Source organism: Hyalella azteca, unplaced genomic scaffold (assembly GCF_000764305.2).
Source record: "Hyalella azteca isolate HAZT.00-mixed unplaced genomic scaffold, Hazt_2.0.2 contig10333, whole genome shotgun sequence".
Taxonomy (NCBI): domain Eukaryota; kingdom Metazoa; phylum Arthropoda; class Malacostraca; order Amphipoda; family Hyalellidae; genus Hyalella; species Hyalella azteca.
The window spans coordinates 1-22,514 of record NW_025940377.1 but is presented as its reverse complement, the minus strand read 5'-3'; the positions used below and the strand labels follow the sequence as shown (position 1 = coordinate 22,514).

The following is a 22,514-nucleotide window of genomic DNA, read 5'->3' as shown; positions in this document are numbered from 1 at the left end:
GGGGGAAGTACTGACCAATAAAGTAAAAGAGTTTACCAACTCAGATCACTGTTATGAACACAGCGGAATTAAATACAAAATTCGTATCCCTAAAGAGCCAGCCATGTTCCAAGGGGAAGTAATATTCGATTTCACAGATATAGAGGACAAATACCTTCTGAGCTACACCGCAGATGATCTCCTAGCCGAGCTTTCCCTCCCTGCTAACCAAAATGCAAATAAAATCCTCTCGGTTAAAAAGCTATTCCCAAGCCATGTAGTTGCAGATCCAAACAACAGCAGTTTTCAAGCGATGCGCATAGCAATAGAATGCTCCTCGGCAGTACCAGACAAGGTATTCTTCCATAATGTCTCACTTAAAGTACACTCCTACCTTGCCCCCCCCGCCCCGCTGCTACGGTTGCCAAAGATTTGGCCACGGTTCCATCTCCTGTCGAAGACTAGCAGTTTGCGCCCGTTGCTCCTCCCCTGACCATGTCGTGCAGAACTGCAATGCCGACAACCCATGCTGCGCTTCATGTAAGGGCCCGCATCCAGCATCCTCTCCTCGTTGTCTTTTTTACCAAAAGGCCATGGCAATCTCCTCTCGTGTTGCTTCTAGAGTTCTCTCCCGGGAGATGGCTGCAAAGGAATATGCAGCACTGTACTTACCAACCAAAACCCAACCTAGTCAACCCTTAAGAAACACTATGCAGACCAGTGCTACACAAGGGACCACTGTCATACCTCTACNGGGTATAGGAAGGCGAGGCCTGAGCGCAGTCAAGGCAGCGATTGTTCTCGGGTTACCGGCAGTCGCCGAGGGTTTTCAAAAACTTGCCCTCGTTTCACGCACTATAATTTGTCGGGAATAAAACACTTGTACTAGCCGTTTTTCTCACTATTCGCACAATTTTGATTGAACTGCACTAACATTGAACCTTTCACTGAAATCGTTTCGGTACAAAATTCGCGAGATAGGTCAAACCGGCATAGTAAGAAGTGAGAAAGTTGGGACCCGCAAACACTACGTGCGTCCCCGATCACTGCCAGAACTCAACTATATAGGTAAATTTATAGGAGGATATAGGTAAATTTTTCATTTGATCTACAGGTAGACTTCTAAAGGACACGATGGAACTTGTGTAACTATATCGCGACCCCGAGACCAATTTCTGCTCATAAGCTCGAGTGTCTTGAAATATTTTCAGGTTCCTAATACAATCCTTGCCTCGTGAAGTGTTGCGCAAATTTTAAGCTTCTGAATGAAGGACTTGCAACTATCATTCCTTAACTACAATGTCGAGGAAGTAAAATAGGAACCATAAATTTCCCATTTTTTATGTAAATTAGAGATTTATCCAGAAAACTATGGGGCAAAATTATTGGACCCTTCCTCATGCAGGCCTCAGACGAAGGACATCAGAAAGCTCCAAACGATGTACCATTTAGTCGATGGCGTTCTGTCCTCAATTTTCGCATCTATCTAATCCAAAAAACTATCACTCAAGTGGCTGTTTTGCTATATCAAATATTTGTACGCTTTCGAATTATCAATTGTTTCATTCAGATGAGTTAGATGGTCCGGTATCACGCACAAAAATATTCGTTGGTTCAGGAAATTGAATTAGACCTTATTAGATTAATTTTATTTGCATCAGCAAACAGATCAAATAAGAACATAAAAGTTGGTAGAAAATTCTTACCTTAACCACAAAACCCAACATTCGCTCATCCTCAGCTAAAAGAAAGCGTATAAAAACTGTACTATAGTGTTACTCCGTACGATAATAAGCTAGTTTAAACTTAGTATGATTCTTCCCCGTGGCCAAACTTGGCCATTCTGCCGAATAATCTTGTGCTGATTTTTTTGAACTCCGGAGAGTCGCGGCGCGCCTTCACCCCTGGCAGGTCAAGCAGGCGAGTCTGAAGGGCCTTCAGGGTGGGGAACGCGGCCAGCGCGCTGGGGGAGAAGCTCTCGTAGCGGTCCAGCAGCTCCAGGATTAGGAAATCCGCGTATGAGATCTGCAAGAGCAGAGCTGAATTAACGTGGACTGAAATAATTAATTCCAAGACACCTCTAGACCAGTCCTTTCACAGTAATCCTTCAAAGAAAGCAATGACAAAAATTCTAGCAAAACAAAGGTCATCCGACAACCGACACAAGCAAATAATAATAATAGCGGTTTCAGCGTTTAGTAGGCCGTAGGCCTGTCGCCGAATATTAACATCGCAGAACACCCACAGTATTTTGTGGTCTCGAACTCGCAACTCACTGCTACAATTCTGCTTTTGCTTAACCGCCCGGCCTCCTTGCCGATTCTGACCAGAAACTGGCGCACAGAGCTGGGATCGAACCCGCGCCTCTCTGCGCCAATCTTGGTACTCTGAACTTTAACCACTGGGCCACCCGGCCCTGTGCAAAGAATCTCCGAATAAAATAAAAACGAAATTAAATAAAATAAACAGGGTTCGTACCGGTCATGGAAAACCTGGAAAGTTATGAAATTTGATTTTTCAGTTTCCGGCCCTAGAAAGTCATTGGTCTTCATTTCAGGTTATAGAAAGTCATGGAATTTGCAAATAAAAAATGAAAAAAATGAATGTTTTCTGTGATGCGTGTGTAAAACTGTTTGTGCAGTCTTTTGTTTCCTGCGTTCTGATTGGTTCTCCAATCACATGACCGTCGGTCATGTGATTGGAGAACCAATCACGTGAGTCAGTTGCATTGGACAACTTTTTGATGTGCAGTGGCAGCGCTCCATCTTCAGCGTACAATTTCTACATCACCATGCCTGGAAATTGTTAATTTCATGACTTGTAATTAAGAATAGAAGCTTATCGTGACTGGCTTGCTCGCCATCCAAAGCACGAAGGTATGGCGATATCAGGTACATTGTGCTCGAAACACTTCGATGTGTCAAATATGGGGGAAGCAGCTTTGATGAGCCATGCCACCTTTGAAGTCCCGACGTAAGACGTAAGCTTTAATCGTTGTAATTGTCAACAGATAGTCAAATAGTATTCGATACAAACTTTTGACTCTTTTAAGAAGGTACAGGAATTTACAATAGTCGTTTCACATATGAAAAAAATATAACTCAGTACTCACAGTAGTGAGTGACAGAGAGCGCATTTTCTCGTCGACGAAAACTTGAGGTCTCGGACAGACGGACGGACGGACAGACAGGCAGACAGACAGACGGACATGGCGAGCACAATAGTGCATTTTTTCCATAAATGAGAAAATGCGCTAAAAAGCGCAGCTGCAAGAGGTCAAGTCACGTATATAACGCACCTCTTCTCCTGCTATGTACTTGCTGGACCCCAGGAGCGTGGCGAACTTCTGCAGCTTATCCTTGATGTCAGCTTCGAACGGTATTTTGTCGCTCTCCTGCAATTAATTACACCAGCATTATGAGGATCTCAGCATATAATGCTAATGCATAATATGCATTCTATAAGTTTCGCCCTGCAACGCTGCAGAGTTGATCTCAATATCTAAAAATAAGTGAACGTGAGCGGGGTTTATGGAGTTTTGCAATTACAGGTTTGGTTTTAGGCTTGTTTTTCAATCACAACTTGCATTCCTACATTAAAAATCCGCTCATTATTATCATTATTATCGTGATCATTATCGACTCTCATCATTTTTACTAATCATCGACTTGAATCAATCCATACTCACATAGTTGGGGCTGATAATGAGCCTGACGAAACTCCCGGTCTGGTCGGCGTAGAGGCTCTCAGCGACGTCGATGCGCATCTTCTCCTGCTCCGTGGCGCCCGCCAGTCCCGTCTTGCGNAATAATCTTGTGCTGATTTTCTTGAACTCCGGAGAGTCGCGGCGCGCCTTCACCCCTGGCAGGTCAAGCAGGCGAGTCTGAAGGGCCTTCAGGGTGGGGAACGCGGCCAGCGCGCTGGGGGAGAAGCTCTCGTAGCGGTCCAGCAGCTCCAGGATTAGGAAATCCGCGTATGAGATCTGCAAGAGCAGAGCTGAATTAACGTGGACTGAAATATTTATTTCCAAGACACCTCTAGACCAGTCCTTTCACAGTAATCCTTCAAAGAAAGCAATGACAAAAATTCTAGCAAAACAAAGGTCATCCGACAACCGACACAAGCAAATAATAATAATAGCGGTTTCAGCGTTTAGTAGGCCGTAGGCCTGTCGCCGAATATTAACATCGCAGAACACCCACAGTATTTTGTGGTCTCGAACTCGCAACTCACTGCTACAATTCTGCTTTTGCTTAACCGCCCGGCCTCCTTGCCGATTCTGACCAGAAACTGGCGCACAGAGCTGGGATCGAACCCGCGCCTCTCTGCGCCAATCTTGGTACTCTGAACTTTAACCACTGGGCCACCCGGCCCTGTGCAAAGAATCTCCGAATAAAATAAAAACGAAATTAAATAAAATAAACAGGGTTCGTACCGGTCATGGAAAACCTGGAAAGTTATGAAATTTGATTTTTCAGTTTCCGGCCCTAGAAAGTCATTGGTCTTCATTTCAGGTTATAGAAAGTCATGGAATTTGCAAATAAAAAATGAAAAAAATGAATGTTTTCTGTGATGCGTGTGTAAAACTGTTTGTGCAGTCTTTTGTTTCCTGCGTTCTGATTGGTTCTCCAATCACATGACCGTCGGTCATGTGATTGGAGAACCAATCACGTGAGTCAGTTGCATTGGACAACTTTTTGATGTGCAGTGGCAGCGCTCCATCTTCAGCGTACAATTTCTACATCACCATGCCTGGAAATTGTTAATTTCATGACTTGTAATTAAGAATAGAAGCTTATCGTGACTGGCTTGCTCGCCATCCAAAGCACGAAGGTATGGCGATATCAGGTACATTGTGCTCGAAACACTTCGATGTGTCAAATATGGGGGAAGCAGCTTTGATGAGCCATGCCACCTTTGAAGTCCCGACGTAAGACGTAAGCTTTAATCGTTGTAATTGTCAACAGATAGTCAAATAGTATTCGATACAAACTTTTGACTCTTTTAAGAAGGTACAGGAATTTACAATAGTCGTTTCACATATGAAAAAAATATAACTCAGTACTCACAGTAGTGAGTGACAGAGAGCGCATTTTCTCGTCGACGAAAACTTGAGGTCTCGGACAGACGGACGGACGGACAGACAGGCAGACAGACAGACGGACATGGCGAGCACAATAGTGCATTTTTTCCATAAATGAGAAAATGCGCTAAAAAGCGCAGCTGCAAGAGGTCAAGTCACGTATATAACGCACCTCTTCTCCTGCTATGTACTTGCTGGACCCCAAGAGCGTGGCGAACTTCTGCAGCTTATCCTTGATGTCAGCTTCGAACGGGATTTTGTCGCTCTCCTGCAATTAAGTACACCAGCATTATGAGGATCTCAGCATATAATGATTAATATGCATTCAATAAGTTTCGCCCTGCAACGCTGCAGAGTTGATCTCAATATCTAAAAATAAGTGAACGTGAGCGGGGTTTATGGAGTTTTGCAATTACANATTCGGTTGCAATAGAACAGTGACTGACACTTTTACTATTCTAATGTAATATATTATAAATAATTGTTAGTCATTTCGTTGCTCTACTGGAACATCTACCACAACACTATTTTAATTGTATATTTTGACGACATTCCATGGGATTCAGCACGGTTTCAGATCAAATTAAATATTCGCAAAGAATACCAAAGTCTGCGCGAAAAAAATCATCATGTGTTCAGTGATTCTGTATGGATGAAGGTAACAATCTTGATTGTTACTCGTCTCATATTATTCGAACTAAAAAATTTTTTAGCCCCTATAGGGTAAGGTATATAAATGGAGAGTCTAGTGTATGCTTAAGATTGATAAAGTTTTCAGTAAGTTTGATGCAAACGAAACAAGCCAAGGAATTCAGCTGGTTTTGATACTCGGTTACTTTATATATTATTATTATTTATCGTTGTATTTATCGTTATATATTATTATTATTTATCGTTGTTTTGCAGGTCTGAGCTTACGACAACTTCGCGCGATTTGATGGTTTGTCGAAACCATTGTAATCAAAAACTTTCTGGATTATAGAAATTCAATCGATTGTCAGCATTTTGAAGTTAATAGAACATTGATTGATGGCAGTTGGCGAGGATAATGGCATGGAAAGTCATGCTTAATTCGTCGCCTTACGTCAGATATGCTAGTTTTTTTGGTATAAAACTGTGTTGCGATCAAGAACGTACTCGTATATACTCGTGCCAAGGTCTAGGCGGCCTATAGCACCTTCAGACACGTTTGGATTTCTTGATGATTGAATGACTCGACAAATAAATGTTTTTCGTACGTTGTCCCACGAAATGCGCATAACATTGTAGCAGATATTTGTAGCTTTCACATTCGTTCCGTGCAGAAAATGTATCCGCATCACTTCAGAAAAAGGTTTACGAAAGAACTCTTAGTACAAATTACAACAAAATGAGGTAGGTTGGTGTAAGGCAGCTTTGTTCGGGATGTCAGAAAGATCGGCTTCATCGAGATACTCTGCAAATTGTCCCTACAAACTAAGAACGAAGGTCATGCATAGAGAAAAAATTCATAAATAAAGAATGACCACAGCTCACAAACATTTACGTTTACATTTTTTCGTAATTTTTTGGCAGCTCAGTAAATATTGCGTCTCCTCGATTAAACTTCACAGCTCTTGCAGGTTTCACGACGCCTGATATTTTTTTAGAGAAAAAAAAACAAGTTCACTCTGCTGTGTAAATTTTGCTGGCACACAGTAACTTTTTTTCAAGATAGTTGAGGAAAAATCCAATAAGAATATTGGGTGATCCATGTACCAACGTTCATTTTACTTTGAAAAATCTAATTTTAATTTTTATATATTTTTGCCGAGCCGCAGCTCTCTTAAGTAAACGAGAGAAAGCATATCCATACATGTATTTAACATGGGCATATGAATCGAAAAAATTCAAAAATGCTCATTTCTTCATGCAAACTTACAGCGACGAAAATGAAACGCCGGAATATGTTTTAAAAATCTCTATGTTGAACATTACTCTGTTGAATTTAAAACGATTCATGAAGACATTCATCATTTACAGTATAAACGTTGTCACAGCAGTAAACTTGAACTGTCGTCTTACCCATGCCACTAATGTAGGAAAGTGCCCATCTATAGAATATCAGTCGTTGCAATTTTTAGTAATTTATTTTTTTTCTTTTACAGAACGAATTTTCATTCATATTTTTCCTGGTCGCCTTGATACTTTTGTGTTTTTTAAAGGTTTGTTCTCAACAACCCTGGAAGTCATCCATCATCATAAAAATTACACATCACCAAATCTGAAGGTTTAGTAAATAAACGTTCATAGTGAAGTTTAGATTTATTGTATCGTTGAACGCGGATCATGATGTATTGTTGAAGATATTGGTAAATTTTTCATTTGATCTACAGGTACACTTCTATAGGACACGATGGAACTTGTGTAACTATATCGCGACCCCGACACCAATTTCTGCTCATATAAGCTCGAGTGTCTTGAAATATTTTCAGGTTCATAATGCAATCCTTGCCTCGTGAAGTGTTACGCAAATCTTAAGCTTCTGAATGAAGGACTTGAAACGATCATTCATTGACTATAATGTCGAGGAAGTAAAATTGGAAAAATGAATTTCCCATTATAGCGCATTTTCTAATTTATGGAAAAATATAACTCAGTACTTACGGCAGTGAGTGACACGAAGCGCATTTTCTCGTCGACGAAAACGTGTAGTCACGGACGGACGGACGGACGGACAGACAGACAGACGGACGGACATGACGAGCACAATAGTGCATGATTTCCATAAATGAGAAAATGCGCTAAAAATTGTCATTTCGTTGCTCTACTGGAACATCTACCACAACACTATTTTAATTGTATATTTTGACGACATTCCATGGGATTCAGCACGGTTTCAGATCAACTTAAATATTCGCAAAGAATACCAAAGTCTGCGCGAAAAAAATCACCATGTGTTCAGTGATTCTGTATGGATGACGGTAACAATCTTAATTGTTACTCATCTCATATTATTCGAACTAAAAAATTTTTTAGCCCCTATAGGGTAAGGTATGTAAATGGATAGTCAAGTGTATGCTTAAGATTGATAAAGTTTTTAGTAAGTTTGATGCAAACGAAACAAGCCAAGGAATTCAGCTGGTTTTGATACTCTGTTACTTTATATATAATTATTATTTACCGTTGTGTTTTGTTTGCAGGTCTGAGCTTACGACAACTTCGCGCGATTTGATGGTTTGTCGAAACCATTGTAATAAAAAACTTTCTGGAGGTTAGAAATTCAATCGATTGTCAGCATTTTGAAGTTAATAGAACATTGATTGATGGCAGTTGGCGAGGATAATGGCATGGAAAGTCGTGCTTAATTCGTCGCCTTACGTCAGATATGCTAGCTTTTTTTGTATAAAACTGTGTTGGGATAAAGAACGTACTCGTATATACTCGTGCCAAGGTCTAGGCGGCCTATAGCACCTTCAGACACGTTTGGATTCCTTGATGAATGAATGACTCGACAAATAAATGTTTTTCGCTCGTTGTCCCACGAAATGCGCATAACATTGTAGCAGCTATTGTAGCTTTCACATTCGTTCCGTGCAGAAAATGTATCCGCATCACCTCAGAAAAAGGTTTAGGAAAGAACTCTTAGTACAAAGTACAACAAAATGAGGTAGGTTGGTGTAAGGCAGCGTTGTAGACTGAAGTTCGGGATGTCCGCTTCATTGAGTGACTCGGCGAATTGTCCCTAAAAACTAAGAACGAAGGTCATAGAGAACAAAATTCATAAATAAAGAATGACCACAGCTCACAAACATTTACGTTTACGATTTTTCGTAATTTTTTGGCAGCTCAGTAAATATTGCGTCTCCTCGATTGCACTTCACAGCTCTTGCAAGTTTCACGACGCCTGATATTTTTTTAGAGAAAAAAAAAACTAAGTTTGCTCTGTTGTGTAAATTTTCCTGGCACACAGTAACTTTTTTTCAAGGTTGAGGTACCCAGCAGCGCATAGCCATGAGGCATAGCAAATCCTCTAGCACCGCAAAAGCACGTCCACAACAATTGCCCGGTCTGTCCCACGTTCACTGACCCCACGGAGCGTTCAGCCTAGAGGTCTAGCAAATCATGAATCGCCCCGCGGGGGTCAAAAAGCCTGGCTAGGAGCGTGCAACCACCTCACGTCCAGCCTTGAGAGCATAGCAGGCTCCCATGAGTGCATCCGAGGCCGTGCCGGTCATGGGTAGTGTCTGGCCAAGCAATACCATCCACCACCCCAACCCGCCTCACCGCCCAGCACTCGATCCCTATAGAAGTTTCTACAAAATGAAGTTATAGAAGTTTCTACAAAATTCTAGTTGAGGAAAAATCCAATAAGAATATTGGGTGATCCATGTACCAACGTTCATTTTGCTTTGAAAGATCTAATTTCAATTTTCAATCAACTTTTTCCCGAGCCGTAGCTCTTTTAACTAAACGAGAGAGCAAATCCATGCATGTATTTATTATATGGGCTTATGAATCGAGAAAATTCAGGTATGCTCACTTCTTCATGCAAAAAAAAATATAACTCAGTACTCACGGCAGTGAGTGACACAAAGCGCATTTTCTCGTCAACGAAAACGTGTAGTCAGGGACGGACGGACGGACAGACAGACAGACGGACGGACATGACGAGCACAATAGTGCATGATTTCCATAAATGAGAAAATGCGCTAAAAATGCCCTATTGTGCCCGTCATGTCCGTCCGTCTGTCCGTGACTTCACGTTTTCGTCGACGAGAAAATGCGCTCTCTGTCACTCACTGCATTGAGTACCGAGTTATATTTTTTATGTAAATTGGAGATTTGCTCCGAAAAAAATATGGGACAAAATTATCGGACCCTCCCTCGTGAGGCCTCAGACGAACGAAATCAGGAAGCTCCAAACGAGTTGACGGAGAAATTCCCCCAAGTATGTCAATCACCCAAAATGATAACCCAAATCCAAATAACCCAAATCCAAATGATAATAAAATCGAGAAATTCATTTGAACAGTTTCAAGTCTCATCAATTGCATTCATCATATAAACAAATATAGTTTCGAAACGCAAGTATACGATAGGTGTATATGCGACATTGCTCGCTCGTAGTGCAAGAAACGTACAGCTACCTTGTAATGGACCCGATGGACACGCTGGCTTCGTTTCTCCTTATGGCCCTGCAGTTCGGTGGTGGTGGTGTTCGTAAAATTGAGGACCGATGGCGTGCGGGCCTCAATTTTCGTATCTATCCAATCCGAAAAACTATCACTCAATGGGCCGTTTTGTTATATTAATTATTTGTACGCTTTTAAATTCTCGATTATGTCCTTTTGATGAGTTCGATGATCCCATATCATGCACAGAAATACTCGTTGGTTTAAGAAATAAATTGAATTCAACCTTATTAGATTAGTTTTATTTGTATCAGCAAACAGATCAAATTAGAACATAAAAGTTGGTAGAAAATTTTGACCCTAACCATAACCACCAACATTCGCTCACCCTCAGCTAAAAGATAGCGGAGAAAAAACTGTATAAGTGTTACCCGTACGATAACATACGCTCATTTAAACTTAATAGGATTCTTCCCCGTGGCCAAATTTGTGCATCCTGCCAAATAATCTTGTGCTGATTTTCTTGAACTCCGGAGAGTCGCGGCGCGCCTTCACCCCTGGCAGGTCAAGCAGGCGAGTCTGAAGGGCCTTCAGGGTGGGGAACGCGGCCAGCGCGCTGGGGGAGAAGCTCTCGTAGCGGTCCAGCAGCTCCAGGATTAGGAAATCCGCGTATGAGATCTGCAAGAGCAGAGTGGAATAAGTTTAGGACGCTAAAATTAACGTGGACTGAAATAATAATTTCCAAGACGCCTCTAGACAATCCTTTCACAGTAATACTTACAGAAAAGCAATGAAAAATATTCTACCACAACACAGGTCATCCAACAACCGAAACATGCAAAAAATCTCAAAATAAAATAAAAACGAAATTAAATAGAATAAAGAAACTACTCGGAATAAATTTGATATAAGATTATATGATAATAAAATAGGTTGAATAAAATTATCATTGAGCGATCAAAGGAGTAATAAAAAATAAAATTTATACATGGCTCGCAGATATCTACTTGTATTGCATATTAAGGGAACATGCGAGCAAACCGATCGCTCATGGAGATCAATCCACGCTAAAGTCCCGACGTAACCTTTAATCGTTGTAATTATCAACAGATAGTCAGATAGTATTTGATACAAACTTTTGACTCTTTTAAGAGGGTATAGGAATTTACAATAGAAGTTTCACAGATGAAAACAAAACGCAGCTGCAAGAGGTCAAGTCACGTATATAACGCACCTCTTCTCCTGCTATGTACTTGCTGGACCCCAGGAGCGTGGCGAACTTCTGCAGCTTATCCTTGATGTCAGCTTCGAACGGTATTTTGTCGCTCTCCTGCAATTAATTACACCAGCATTATGAGGATCTCAGCATATAATGCTAATGCATAATATGCATTCTATAAGTTTCGCCCTGCAACGCTGCAGAGTTGATCTCAATATCTAAAAATAAGTGAACGTGAGCGGGGTTTATGGAGTTTTGCAATTACAGGTTTGGTTTTAGGCTTGTTTTTCAATCACAACTTGCATTCCTACATTAAAAATCCGCTCATTATTATCATTATTATCGTGATCATTATCGACTCGCATCATTTTTACTAATCATCGACTTGAATCAATCCATACTCACATAGTTGGGGCTGATAATGAGCCTGACGAAACTCCCGGTCTGGTCGGCGTAGAGGCTCTCAGCGACGTCGATGCGCATCTTCTCCTGCTCCGTGGCGCCCGCCAGTCCCGTCTTGCGGCCAAGATGGCGGATGATGGCGCTGCTCTCAGTCAGTTTCACGTCGCCGTCCATGTAGTACGGCAACTGAACAAACAATCTCACTGTAAGTCATTGTTTGGTGTTAATAATTCAAGTACTAATTATCTCAATTCGTCAAACTTATACCATAGTGTAGTACAATGCAGCCCAGCACTGTACTGTACACTAAACTCTAAAGTACTGTATACCGGGTCGCCTGCCGAAGACCACCACTGCACTGGACCATCATAATTCCTGCCTTCCGGAACGTAGCCTTCAACACTTCAAGCCGTCCGTATCTAGGCCGTGGGTCGAACCAGCCGTCGGTCGAACGGCCACTTGTNCTGAAACCTAACCTCAGATGCGGTGAACGTAAAATTACGTAATTTAACGATGCCTGGAAGTCATATTCGATCCGTGGCCTGGTGGTGCACGGCAGGTGGTGGTCAAGGCCGGAGGAGGACAAAACCGAGTGGTGCACGGCTGATTGGTGTAGGTCCGGAGAGATACAAGGCGTTCGAGTCAGGGCTTATTGGTGCACAAAATTGGTGGTGCACGGCTGGGTTCCCCTGTATACCATTATAATATCATTGTAAAGTATTTATTCGGCAGGAGCGGCTCACTTTCTGTATGCCTACAGCCAGCGAAGCGGACGCTATACTTATACTCTCCACCATTGATATGCTGCAGCTATATAATCACGTACAGGGGAGTGTGAGGTCAAAGATTTCACTCGAGCCATTTTTTCCAGGAGCTCACAGGATAGAATCTCATGAAAATTTGCATAAACCCGTACGCATATTTTGTGTACCAAAAATTCCTATCGGATTTCCGAAATTTCCACTCCTTCCTCCCATAATCCCCAAAAAATATAACTCAGTACTCACTGCAGTGAGAGACAGAGAGCGCATTTTCTCGTCGACGAAAACTTGAGGTCACGGACAGACGGACGGACAGACAGACAGACGGACGGACGGACATGGCGAGCACAATAGTGCATTTTTCCATAAGTGAGAAAATGCGCTAAAAAGGGAGAAATTTAGTCAAAAAATTACCTAAAATGAGGTCGCGGAAACGATCACAGCTCAAAAAGTTGCAAACTCAGATCAATGCGCTTGATTTCAGAAGAAAGGTAAAATATTGGAGTGTGTTTGGGATTTGAACGATTTTTTGTAGTGTCAAAACTTCATCCCCAAATTGGGGGTTAAAGTTAACCTTGAAATAAAAATTTTCGGCCATTTTTCAGTGGTTTTTCAACTCTCATGGCCAAACCGTAAAGATTTTTGAAATTTTGACGACATATCTCTAATTGTCTCGAAAAGATATATACACTATATGGTTAAAACAGATTTCCGAAAAAACGAAAACTCACAAAGTTGTGAGCAAAACTTTGTTCAACTTTTTACCAACTTTTTCGCATTTTCTTCACAACTCTACGGAAAAATTAATTTTTTAGATTTTTCCCAACAACTCTAGTAATAAGGCACAAGTCTGCCTTTAATTCGAACCCTGATTCATGATCCTAGCTTTTATAGAACTCGAGATATGATTTTTCGAAGAGGAAAAGAATTGATCAAATTTTCGTCGAAATCGCGTAACTTCGAGAGCTTGCCTGAAGGTGTTCAACGTCTTTACTCTTAAGATTATTGTGCGAGACTGCGAGCTGCGTATTTTTTTGGAAGCTTTCTGAAAGTTGCTATCAACAGAGGATAAAATTGCGCTTATTGCTGTGTATATCACTTATTTTCAAAAAATTATTTCTTCAAGAAACTTGATGATTAAAATTAGACCAAAAATTTTATTTCTTTGTTCACTTTTTGAGCATTTATTTAGGCAAATTAATTTTAACTTGAAGACATCATTCTTACATGGTTACCTGCTTCAGCTCTTCAGAATTAATAATGCGAAAGAAAAAATCTCAAAAATTCTGTATAAAACGGTTTTCGTGAAACATTAATATTGCTCTGTGCCATGTATTTGTCCTGCATGCCCGAACTGCGATTTTTGGCTTTTTCAAGGTCTTTTAACTTGTTAACGACCAGGATTGAAGAAAATTTACTCGAATAACATTGAAAAGAAAACAAAAATTACCTTCAATGGCCCCGAGTGTTGAGCTCGGGGCCGTGACGTTCCTTCGATATCTACCGTCAAACAAGACCTCAACTAGAATTTCGCTCAAGCCGTTATTACGACGTATGATGACCACCGGCGTGCAGGAGTAGGCAGCGCTCGTAAATGCGACTAGTAAGTTGAGAAACTGGTACCTTAAGAAGTTTTGAAGCTGTGTTTTTGCAATGGGCAAGTAAGTATTTAAACTTTTTGCACTGTTTACTTTGATAGAGGAAAGCTGACACCTAGGTTTTTGAGGTTTGGAGTATTCAGGCCGGAGTTCGCATTTCCAACACGTTCAGTGAGTCTCGGAAATGCAAACTCCGGCCAAAATCATGCACGGTATCAAAATAGAGTAGGTAGGAAATTGAACACGTCGTAAAAATTACGTCATTGGCTGAGGTTAGGTTCAAGCCAGGAACAAGTTCCCATGGCGACCATTACAAAGGGTGGTTAGGTTAGGGTATATTAGGTTAGGTAAGGCAAAGTTAGTTCAGACAAGGTTAGGTTAGGATAGATTAGTAGAGTAAGTTAGGTTAGATTGGGTTGGGTTAGGTAAGGTTAATTAAGGTAAGATTAGATTAGGGCAGGTTAGGTTAGGATATTTCAGGCTGTGTTTACTTCGGTTGGGTTAGGTTAGGTTAGGGTTTTTTGGCTAGGTAAAACTAATGTAAGATTGTTTTAAACACTAATGATACACACAGGAAAAGGCTTCAATTGGGGGATTGCTGTGTGTAGTAGGAAATGTATGGCAAGAAGAAGAAGAGAGAAAAAGAAAAAAAGTAAAAAAAAGTATAGCGGCTGATCTGGATATACGCTACTATACTAAGTTAGTTTCTAATAGAATTACTGAATGATTCTAATAGAATTACTGAATGATTTCTTCTGAATGATTTTACTTGAGTAAGATGGGTAGACCGTAGATGTATATCCCAAGAAGGAAAAAAAGATTCGGACGTATCACTTTTTGTAGAAACCCTGCTGTTCGTGAATCCAAGAAACCTCTTAAATTCTCAGGTGTCAAGATCATGTGCGCATCTCTGAAAAGAAGTTTAGTAAGAACTCACGTTAGGAAGATCGAGGTCGATGGTAGGTTTAACGTTCAGCCACTGCGACCGGTCGTAGGTGGGGGCTGGGCCCATATCGTACGTCTTGTTCTCGTACTCCGTTCCGGTGTGAGCGAGCAACGTGCGGATGGGTTCTGCTAGCTGGAGGATCCGGAGAGTTTTTTAAACAAAGCAGAAGAGAATACTTTGCGAAATAAAAACGATGATGAACCATCTACGGAGTTTATCTAGGTAAACATCTGTGATATTTCAGTTGTCAGAATTTACTGCAGAACATGGTCTACCGAGTCAGTTATTTGAACAATTTTGGTTGAATCAAGTAGCATCCATGCAAAATTCATCTAGTATTAAATAAAATGTTGATAAATAAAATATTGCTTTGTTAGGGAATTTATTAAATATAGTAAATACACGAGTAGATTAAATTTAACAAATTACCTGACATAATACCCAAGTTTCCGCACAACGACTCATTATATTGTTCAATAAACTTTATCGATACATTTTTATCAGCGGTTTTCATACCATGCTGCAATTATAAGGCAGATATATCCTAAAATATATCCAAGTCACATTCATTAAAGAATACAATTCTGAGCTACTTATGTATTCGCTAAAGGCTCTAATATTAAGGTGAGAAGAGTTAACACTTAATTCCGGTGCTGATAAGGGCTATAAAGATAGGGTCGAGTGTCGCCTGCACTTGACTGCAACGATTGCCGTTAACGTGTAATTGCATTTGTTCTTATGTACTTTATATCAAGGTCTTACGACCGAAATACTCTTAGTTTAAATAATTTATTTAGAATCATAGGTGAAAACTAGGCCAGCAATTGAAGAAAGTTAATGTGTTTCAGCAAACGTAATAATAGTTCATAACTGCTAAGTAAGTGGTTCACAGCGGCAGTTATTATCAATTCATATCAGTGGTTTCTTTAAAATAATAACACATGCAATCAATCTATTGTGGTACTAACTAATAGCAAAGATACCACGTACTGGCAGACTGATGAGTAATGCGTACCGGCACCGATAACCTATCACAACTCGGACTAGAACGCTAGAATGCCTATATGAGCCGCACAAGGTATAATAACTATACTTAAACCGGTTATTGACCAGGGGACTTTCAATTCAAACATGCTGCCTTCAAATTCACTCACAGTTTCTTCATTGACTATGCGCGATGACTATATTACATATTGCACAGAGAGAGAAATACAATATTGATGCAATAAGAACTCAGGCTACATATTAAACTAAGTAGGGAAGCCTCAAATCTCACAACGTTGAAATATGCAAATCACTCACCCCGCGGACGCTCCAATAACCCAGAACAGGCATGGTGATGAATGAGCTTCTTTATCGTTGAAAATAACAGAGATGGAACAGCGAAGTACAGAGCACCACCTTCCTGACAGAGAGCAACCACCAGACTGCCAGCAGGTTGCCACGGCCGGCCGGTGCCATGGTTGTCTCGCGTTGCAGGCAAGCCCTTCGACGATCTAAGGATGTTGTACCTTATATATCCCAGGCCTAATTAATCTATACGTTCATCCCATTAAAAGTGGACTCTAAATGTACTCTATAAATGTACTGTTTATGTATATATATATACTGTAAGTGTACTGTAAATTTACTGTAAGTGTACTCTAAAAATGTACTCTAACTTGGTTGCGCTGGGACAAGAGGCTGGTAAGACGCGAGGATTGATAAATATTATTAAGATTGATAAAGTTTTCAGTAAGTTTGATGCAAATGAAACAAGCCAAGGAATTCAGCTGGTTTTTATACTCGGTTACTTTATATATAATTATTATTTATCGTTGTGTTTTGTTTGCTGGTCTGAGCTTACGACAACTTCGCGCGATTTGATGGTTTGTCGAAACCATTGTAATAAAAAACTTTCTGGAGGTTAGAAATTCAATCGATTGTCAGCATTTTGAAGTTATTGAAAACTAGGCCTGCAATTGAAGAAAGTTAATGTGTTTCAGCAAACGTAATAATAGTTCATAACTACTAAGTAAGTGGTTCACAGCGGCAGTTATTATCAATACATATCAGCTGTTTCTTTAAAATAATAACACATGCAATCAATCTATTGTGGTACTAACTAATAGCAAAGATACCGCGTACTGGCAGACTGATGATTATTTGCGTATACTGGCACTGATAGATAACCTATCACAACTCAGACTATATACTTATGAACGCTAGAATGCCTATGAGCCGCACAAGGTATAATAACTACTTAAACCGGTTATTGACCTGGGGGCTCTCACTTCCAACATGCTGCGTTCAAATTCACTCACAGTTTCTGCACTGACTATATTACATATTGCAGAGAGAGAGAAATACAATATTGATTCAATAAGAACTCAGGCTACATGCATATTAAACTAAGTAGGGAAGCCTCAAATCTCACAACGTAGAAATGTGCACATCACTCACCCCGCGGACGCTCCAATAACCCAGAACAGGCATGGTGTTGAATGAGCTTCTTTATCGTTGAAAATAACAGAGATGGAACAGCGAAGTACAGAGCACCTCCTTCCTGACAGAGAGCAACCACCAGACTGCCAGCAGGTTGCCACGGCTGGCCGGTGCCATGGTTGTCTCGCGTTGCAGGCAAGCCCTTCGACGAGTTGAGGATGTTGTACCTTAATATATCCAAGGCATATTTAATCTAAACATCGTTCATCACATTAAAAGTGTACTCTAAATGAACACTATAAATGTACTGTTTATGTACTGTAAGTGTACTGTAAATTTACTGTAAGTGTACTCTAAAAATATACTCTAACTTGGTTGCGCTGGGACAAGAGGCTGGTAAGACGCGAGGATTGATAAATATTATTAAAGGGTATTTAACGTAAAGGGAAGCACTTCGAAGCGGCTGTATGTAATTTAGATTTTAGTGGACCGTCTGGGCCCCACAAAACTTTTTTATTCACGGACGGATCACGATGAAACTTGGTACACATATGTAAAACGGAAATCTAAGATTTTTATTTCGTGTAAATTTTTCGGAAAAAAATGAAAGAAAACGAGAAATTCTTAGAGAAAACTCCTAGGATTTTCAAGCTACAACATCGAGACACATAGCATTCGATGCGTAAAGACCATATCTATCGATTGGTATTTGTTGTTTTTTTTTTCAAAATGATCATTTTTGTGGTTGGGGGAACATTTTTTCGTAAATTTTTCGATTTCCACCCCACCACCCCCCATTTTTCAGAATATAATCTAATTAAACTATAACGAAATTACAAAAAAATGAAAGATCATTCTCTGGGCAGAAATTAACGAAACTTCGCTAAGTATACGTAACTTTTCGTACTTACGTTCAAAAAGTTACGTATTGCCTAAGTCAGTCAAAATTTGGCATTAACAAAACTGTCTTACGCAAGACTTATCTGAAAAGGTATTATCGAAACTATCCAAGTAACTGACCAATCAGAGGCTTCGAATTTGTCATTCTTAGCTCCTCCTGTGACTAGTCCTGTCGCGTCATTCGCGTGCGGCGACAGCGGCGTCCGGCGTGTCGAGTGTCGACTCAGTACGCTGTGCGCGTGGATGAAAGGAGGTTATATCGTGTCAGCGTCATCTGCGTTGACTGACTAGGGAGCATATGGAGAAATGAGTCAGACGTTTTCTAAATAGCAATGACAACGCCTTGATTGTCATTTTTTGCTATCAAGGCAAAAAATTACATTTTTCTCATTCAAAATTTAATGACTTTTTAGAGAGCTACCTAGAATTTAGAACATTTTGTGAGTTGGAACTGGCCTGCGAACTCGAATGCAAACCCAACTTCATTTTCAACTGTGGCACTCATAAATCCTTCAATAATGAACGGATTTTATTAAAATTTCAAATATACGTAGATAATATCAGTATTTTGCGGGGGGAATTTTTTTAGATTTTTACATCAATAACTTTTTTGTTAATACGGAAAACCTAACTTCATTTTCAACTGTGGCACTCATAACTCCTTCAATTATGATCGTTCAACTATCAGCGGAGAAAGAAAGGAATTTGTGTACGTAGCTAGAAAAATGGTTGGCTTGTCAAACTCCACTTAGTTTTGATTCAAAAAGTCATGAAGATATTATTTTAGAGAATGATCATAAAACTCTTAGCTACGAATATCAAGATTTGCTTGCAAATTATAGCACAAAAGGAAAAGAAATTAGCTGGCAAAACTTAATTGAATTTTTTTTTCTCAAAAAGCACCATTTAGCACGATCACATATTATGCCTATGTTGAATTATTGACAAAATTCTATCACAATTCACCGTGTTGCAAGTAAGTCAATAGTTTTATATTGCTTCGACACACTCAAAACGTCTGCGTAACTCCACTTACGACACCTCCGAGCAGGCGTAGAGCTACGTACGGCTTCTTGTACGTAGCTTCCCGCGCAAATGTTTTGAAAATACCACCGCTAGAATTCTTTCTTCATATCAGCCCTTACGCCATACGTAAGTCGCTACGTGTACTTAGCGATGTTTTGATAATCCGGCCCCTGGATCTTTTCTTTACGAATCGAATGGTATATCTTTCAATGATGTAGCTTGGAAACTGTAGGAGGAGATAGATTTTTAAGATGTCGCGGTTTGGAAATTTTAATTGTTCAGGGGAACCAAATAGGTAAAAATTTATTAAAAAAGAAGATTGTGCCAGAAAAAAATGAAAGATATTTTAGCCCAAGCTTTCTCCATTGCCAATTAGTTGCACTTGGGGTACCAGCACGCGTCTTTAGACTTATTCTTGTCCAGTTTAACGTGAATAATAAGCTATAAATTTTATTTTTGTGATATTTAAATATATTAAAAATGTACATTTTATATAAGTTCAAAAGTGCATTACGCAAAAATTATTGCATGTACATCCGTGATATTTACTTTCATGAACGCGTCTTGTTTGTGGCTTTCAAACGAGTGCAAACACTTTGCAATTAACGAGACTAATGAGCTATAAATACAGATTTAATTTGATGAAATCTCAGTACATATTGACAAAAAATGTTCATTTTATATTTTTTTTTAAATTGCTTTACGCAAAAACTAGAGCACGCACAGACATGCTGCTTGCTGCGTTAGACGCGCCTTCTCAGCCGCAACAAAATGAGCATAAACCAGTGGTTCCCAAACTCTTTCAGGCTGGCGCCCCTTTTGGCTCCCTAGTGAATTTCTAGCGCCCCCCACAGACATATAAAAATTTACGCCTCTTTCTTGATATTTAGTACGCTGTAATTTTAAAAGAAAAACGTTAAACACAAATGTGTATTTCACAAATAGAACCCCATTTAGTAAACCAATATGTTTTTCAGCTGTTTTAACTGTTTCAGCACTAGAAGCCTAAGACGTCTCGGTCAAATTTACGGCCGGACTCGTGGCCGGTCTCACGGCCAATCTCCAAATTCAATTATCAAGGAATATCTCCCAAACTAATGAACGCCGCTCAATGAAACTGGGAACATGTATTCATCAACCTAAGTTCAGCTCGTGAAAATTTTTTAAATTTCACCTTAATTCGTGAGGTATATTGCAATACAGGCCGAATTTCACAGTGATCAAAGAATTTCTTCCTAACTACTGAACAGATTTGAACGAAATTTGCAATATACATTCCTAAGTACCTAACGCTGATTTTATTTTTGCGTTTACATTTTAATAAATTTTTCCGTTTCGCCTTCGTTTGCGAGTTTTTTTTTCATTTCACAGTCATTCATTATTTCACACTTCCTTATATTCGTCCCGTATCGCCGGGTAATTTGTCGCTTAAATTCGCAGTGATCAATAAATTTCTTCTAAACTACTGAACAGATTTCAACGAAACTTTGTATATAAATACCTAACCTCCCTACGATGATGTTCAGCTCATGACAATTTTTATATTTTGCTTTCGTTATCGAGTTATACAGTTATAGGGGAAACGACCGGCTTTTGTACCGGCCGGTTTAACCAAAAGCCGTTTACGTATAGCCGTATAACTCGCAAACGAAGGAAAATTTAAAAAATTGTAACGAGCTTAACATCACCGTTGCTGAGCTTAGGTATTCAAATACTAAGTTTCGTTCAAATCTGTTCAGTAGTTTGGGAGAAATTTCTTGATTACTGCGAATTTAAGCACATATTTCTGTTTGAATCACGAATGACGGTGAAATGAAAAAAAAACTCTCGAACGAATGCAAAATCGAAAAAATTTTCACAAGCTAAACATTACTGTTCGGTAGTTAGGACTGTAAAATCAAAATTTCGTTAGAATCTGTTCAGTAGTTTAAAACATATTCCTTGATCACTGTGAATTTCGGCCCGTATTGCCATATAACTCACAAATGAAGGCAAAATTCAAAGAAATTTCACGAGCTAAACATTAACGTTAGGTCCTAATGAATACGTGTACCAAGTGTCGTCGAGTTAAGTTAATTAGTTTGAGAGTTATTCCTCGATCGTCAAATTTGGAATTTGGCCGTGAGACCGGCCGCGAGTCCGGCCGTTAATTTGTCCGAAGTAAACCCAGGAGAGGTTAAAAAGCAGATCTGGGTGAAAAAACCATCGCTGGGAGTCATACTGTGCTTGCACGTGTTGTGTACAAATCGTCAAAAAAACTTTTGAAGTTCTGACTTCGACTTCGGACTATCGCCCCCCCCCTATCGCCCTCTTCTTCTTTATCGCCCCCCAAAATCTTTCCACCGCCCCTAGGGGGAGATATCGCCCACTTTGGGAACCACTGGCCTAAAACAATGAAAAGCCCAAATTTTCAATTTCTGGCCCAGACGCTCCCCTTACGGAATTATTCTCTTGCAACGAAATGATGTCAAGCTCGTAATTTATTTAGAATGAATGATTTAAATTCGCGTAATGACCTGAGTCGCCATGACACAAATGCCGCCAATATTCAATATAAACGAATCTATACTTAAATCATTAATCAATGATCTGTTTAAATCGCAAGTTCTTCAAGAATATAAAACAAAAAAGGCAGTTAAATTAGCAATATCTTAATTAAAAATATTTGGGAGACTAGCAGTTTGAAACTATTATAAAAAGTTATTCAAATACAAGTATCATGAAAAATGTGAACACAGTTTGATACACGAAAAGATATACACGAAATATATTAAAATATTAAGTTACTAGCAATAGTTTTCACTATTGATTGTACTTATATTCTAGACTAACGCCAGCCAAGTGGCGTTGACTGACGTTGGTCAAGGCCAGTCGTTTGTCATCAATCCCAGCCAAATAATTGTCACTAGCTTGGCTGTTGACAAACAACAGCAGCAACAGCAACAGTAGTAAAATAGCAACTGTTCCAACAGCAAATTTAGCATTAGTAGCAGACTTCTATAATAATTTAATTATGACTTGAATTAGAAATTAATGTTCAGTTCCAACAATGTGTAGATCGCTTCGGCTAGAGTACTTCCCTC

At 39.8% G+C, this 22,514-nt stretch overlaps 1 protein-coding gene across 5 annotated transcripts; it reads right to left on the bottom strand.

Moving 5' to 3' along the window:
- Positions 1-1,613: 1,613 nt before the first annotated feature.
- Positions 1,614-17,669, bottom strand: LOC108677804 (glutathione S-transferase Mu 1). 5 transcript variants are annotated; one of them, XM_018166085.2, is made up of 6 exons: positions 16,384-16,519; positions 15,073-15,213; positions 11,858-11,962; positions 3,668-3,745; positions 3,278-3,373; positions 1,614-2,004 (listed from the first exon to the last, which is right to left on the bottom strand). In XM_018166085.2, the coding sequence occupies exons 1-6, from the start codon at positions 16,414-16,416 to the stop codon at positions 1,786-1,788; spliced, it is 672 nt and encodes a 223-aa protein (XP_018021574.1). In that variant the 5' UTR covers positions 16,417-16,519; the 3' UTR covers positions 1,614-1,785. The 5 variants fall into 5 exon arrangements, with proteins under 5 accessions (XP_018021574.1, XP_018021575.1, XP_018021576.1 ...); XM_018166086.2 differs by having other exon boundaries at positions 3,668-3,784; positions 11,897-11,962; XM_018166087.2 differs by lacking the exons at positions 3,278-3,373; positions 3,668-3,745 and adding exons at positions 3,792-3,961; positions 5,235-5,330 and having other exon boundaries at positions 1,614-1,834; positions 11,780-11,962; positions 16,384-16,518.
- Between the last annotated feature and the right edge of the window lie 4,845 nt (positions 17,670-22,514).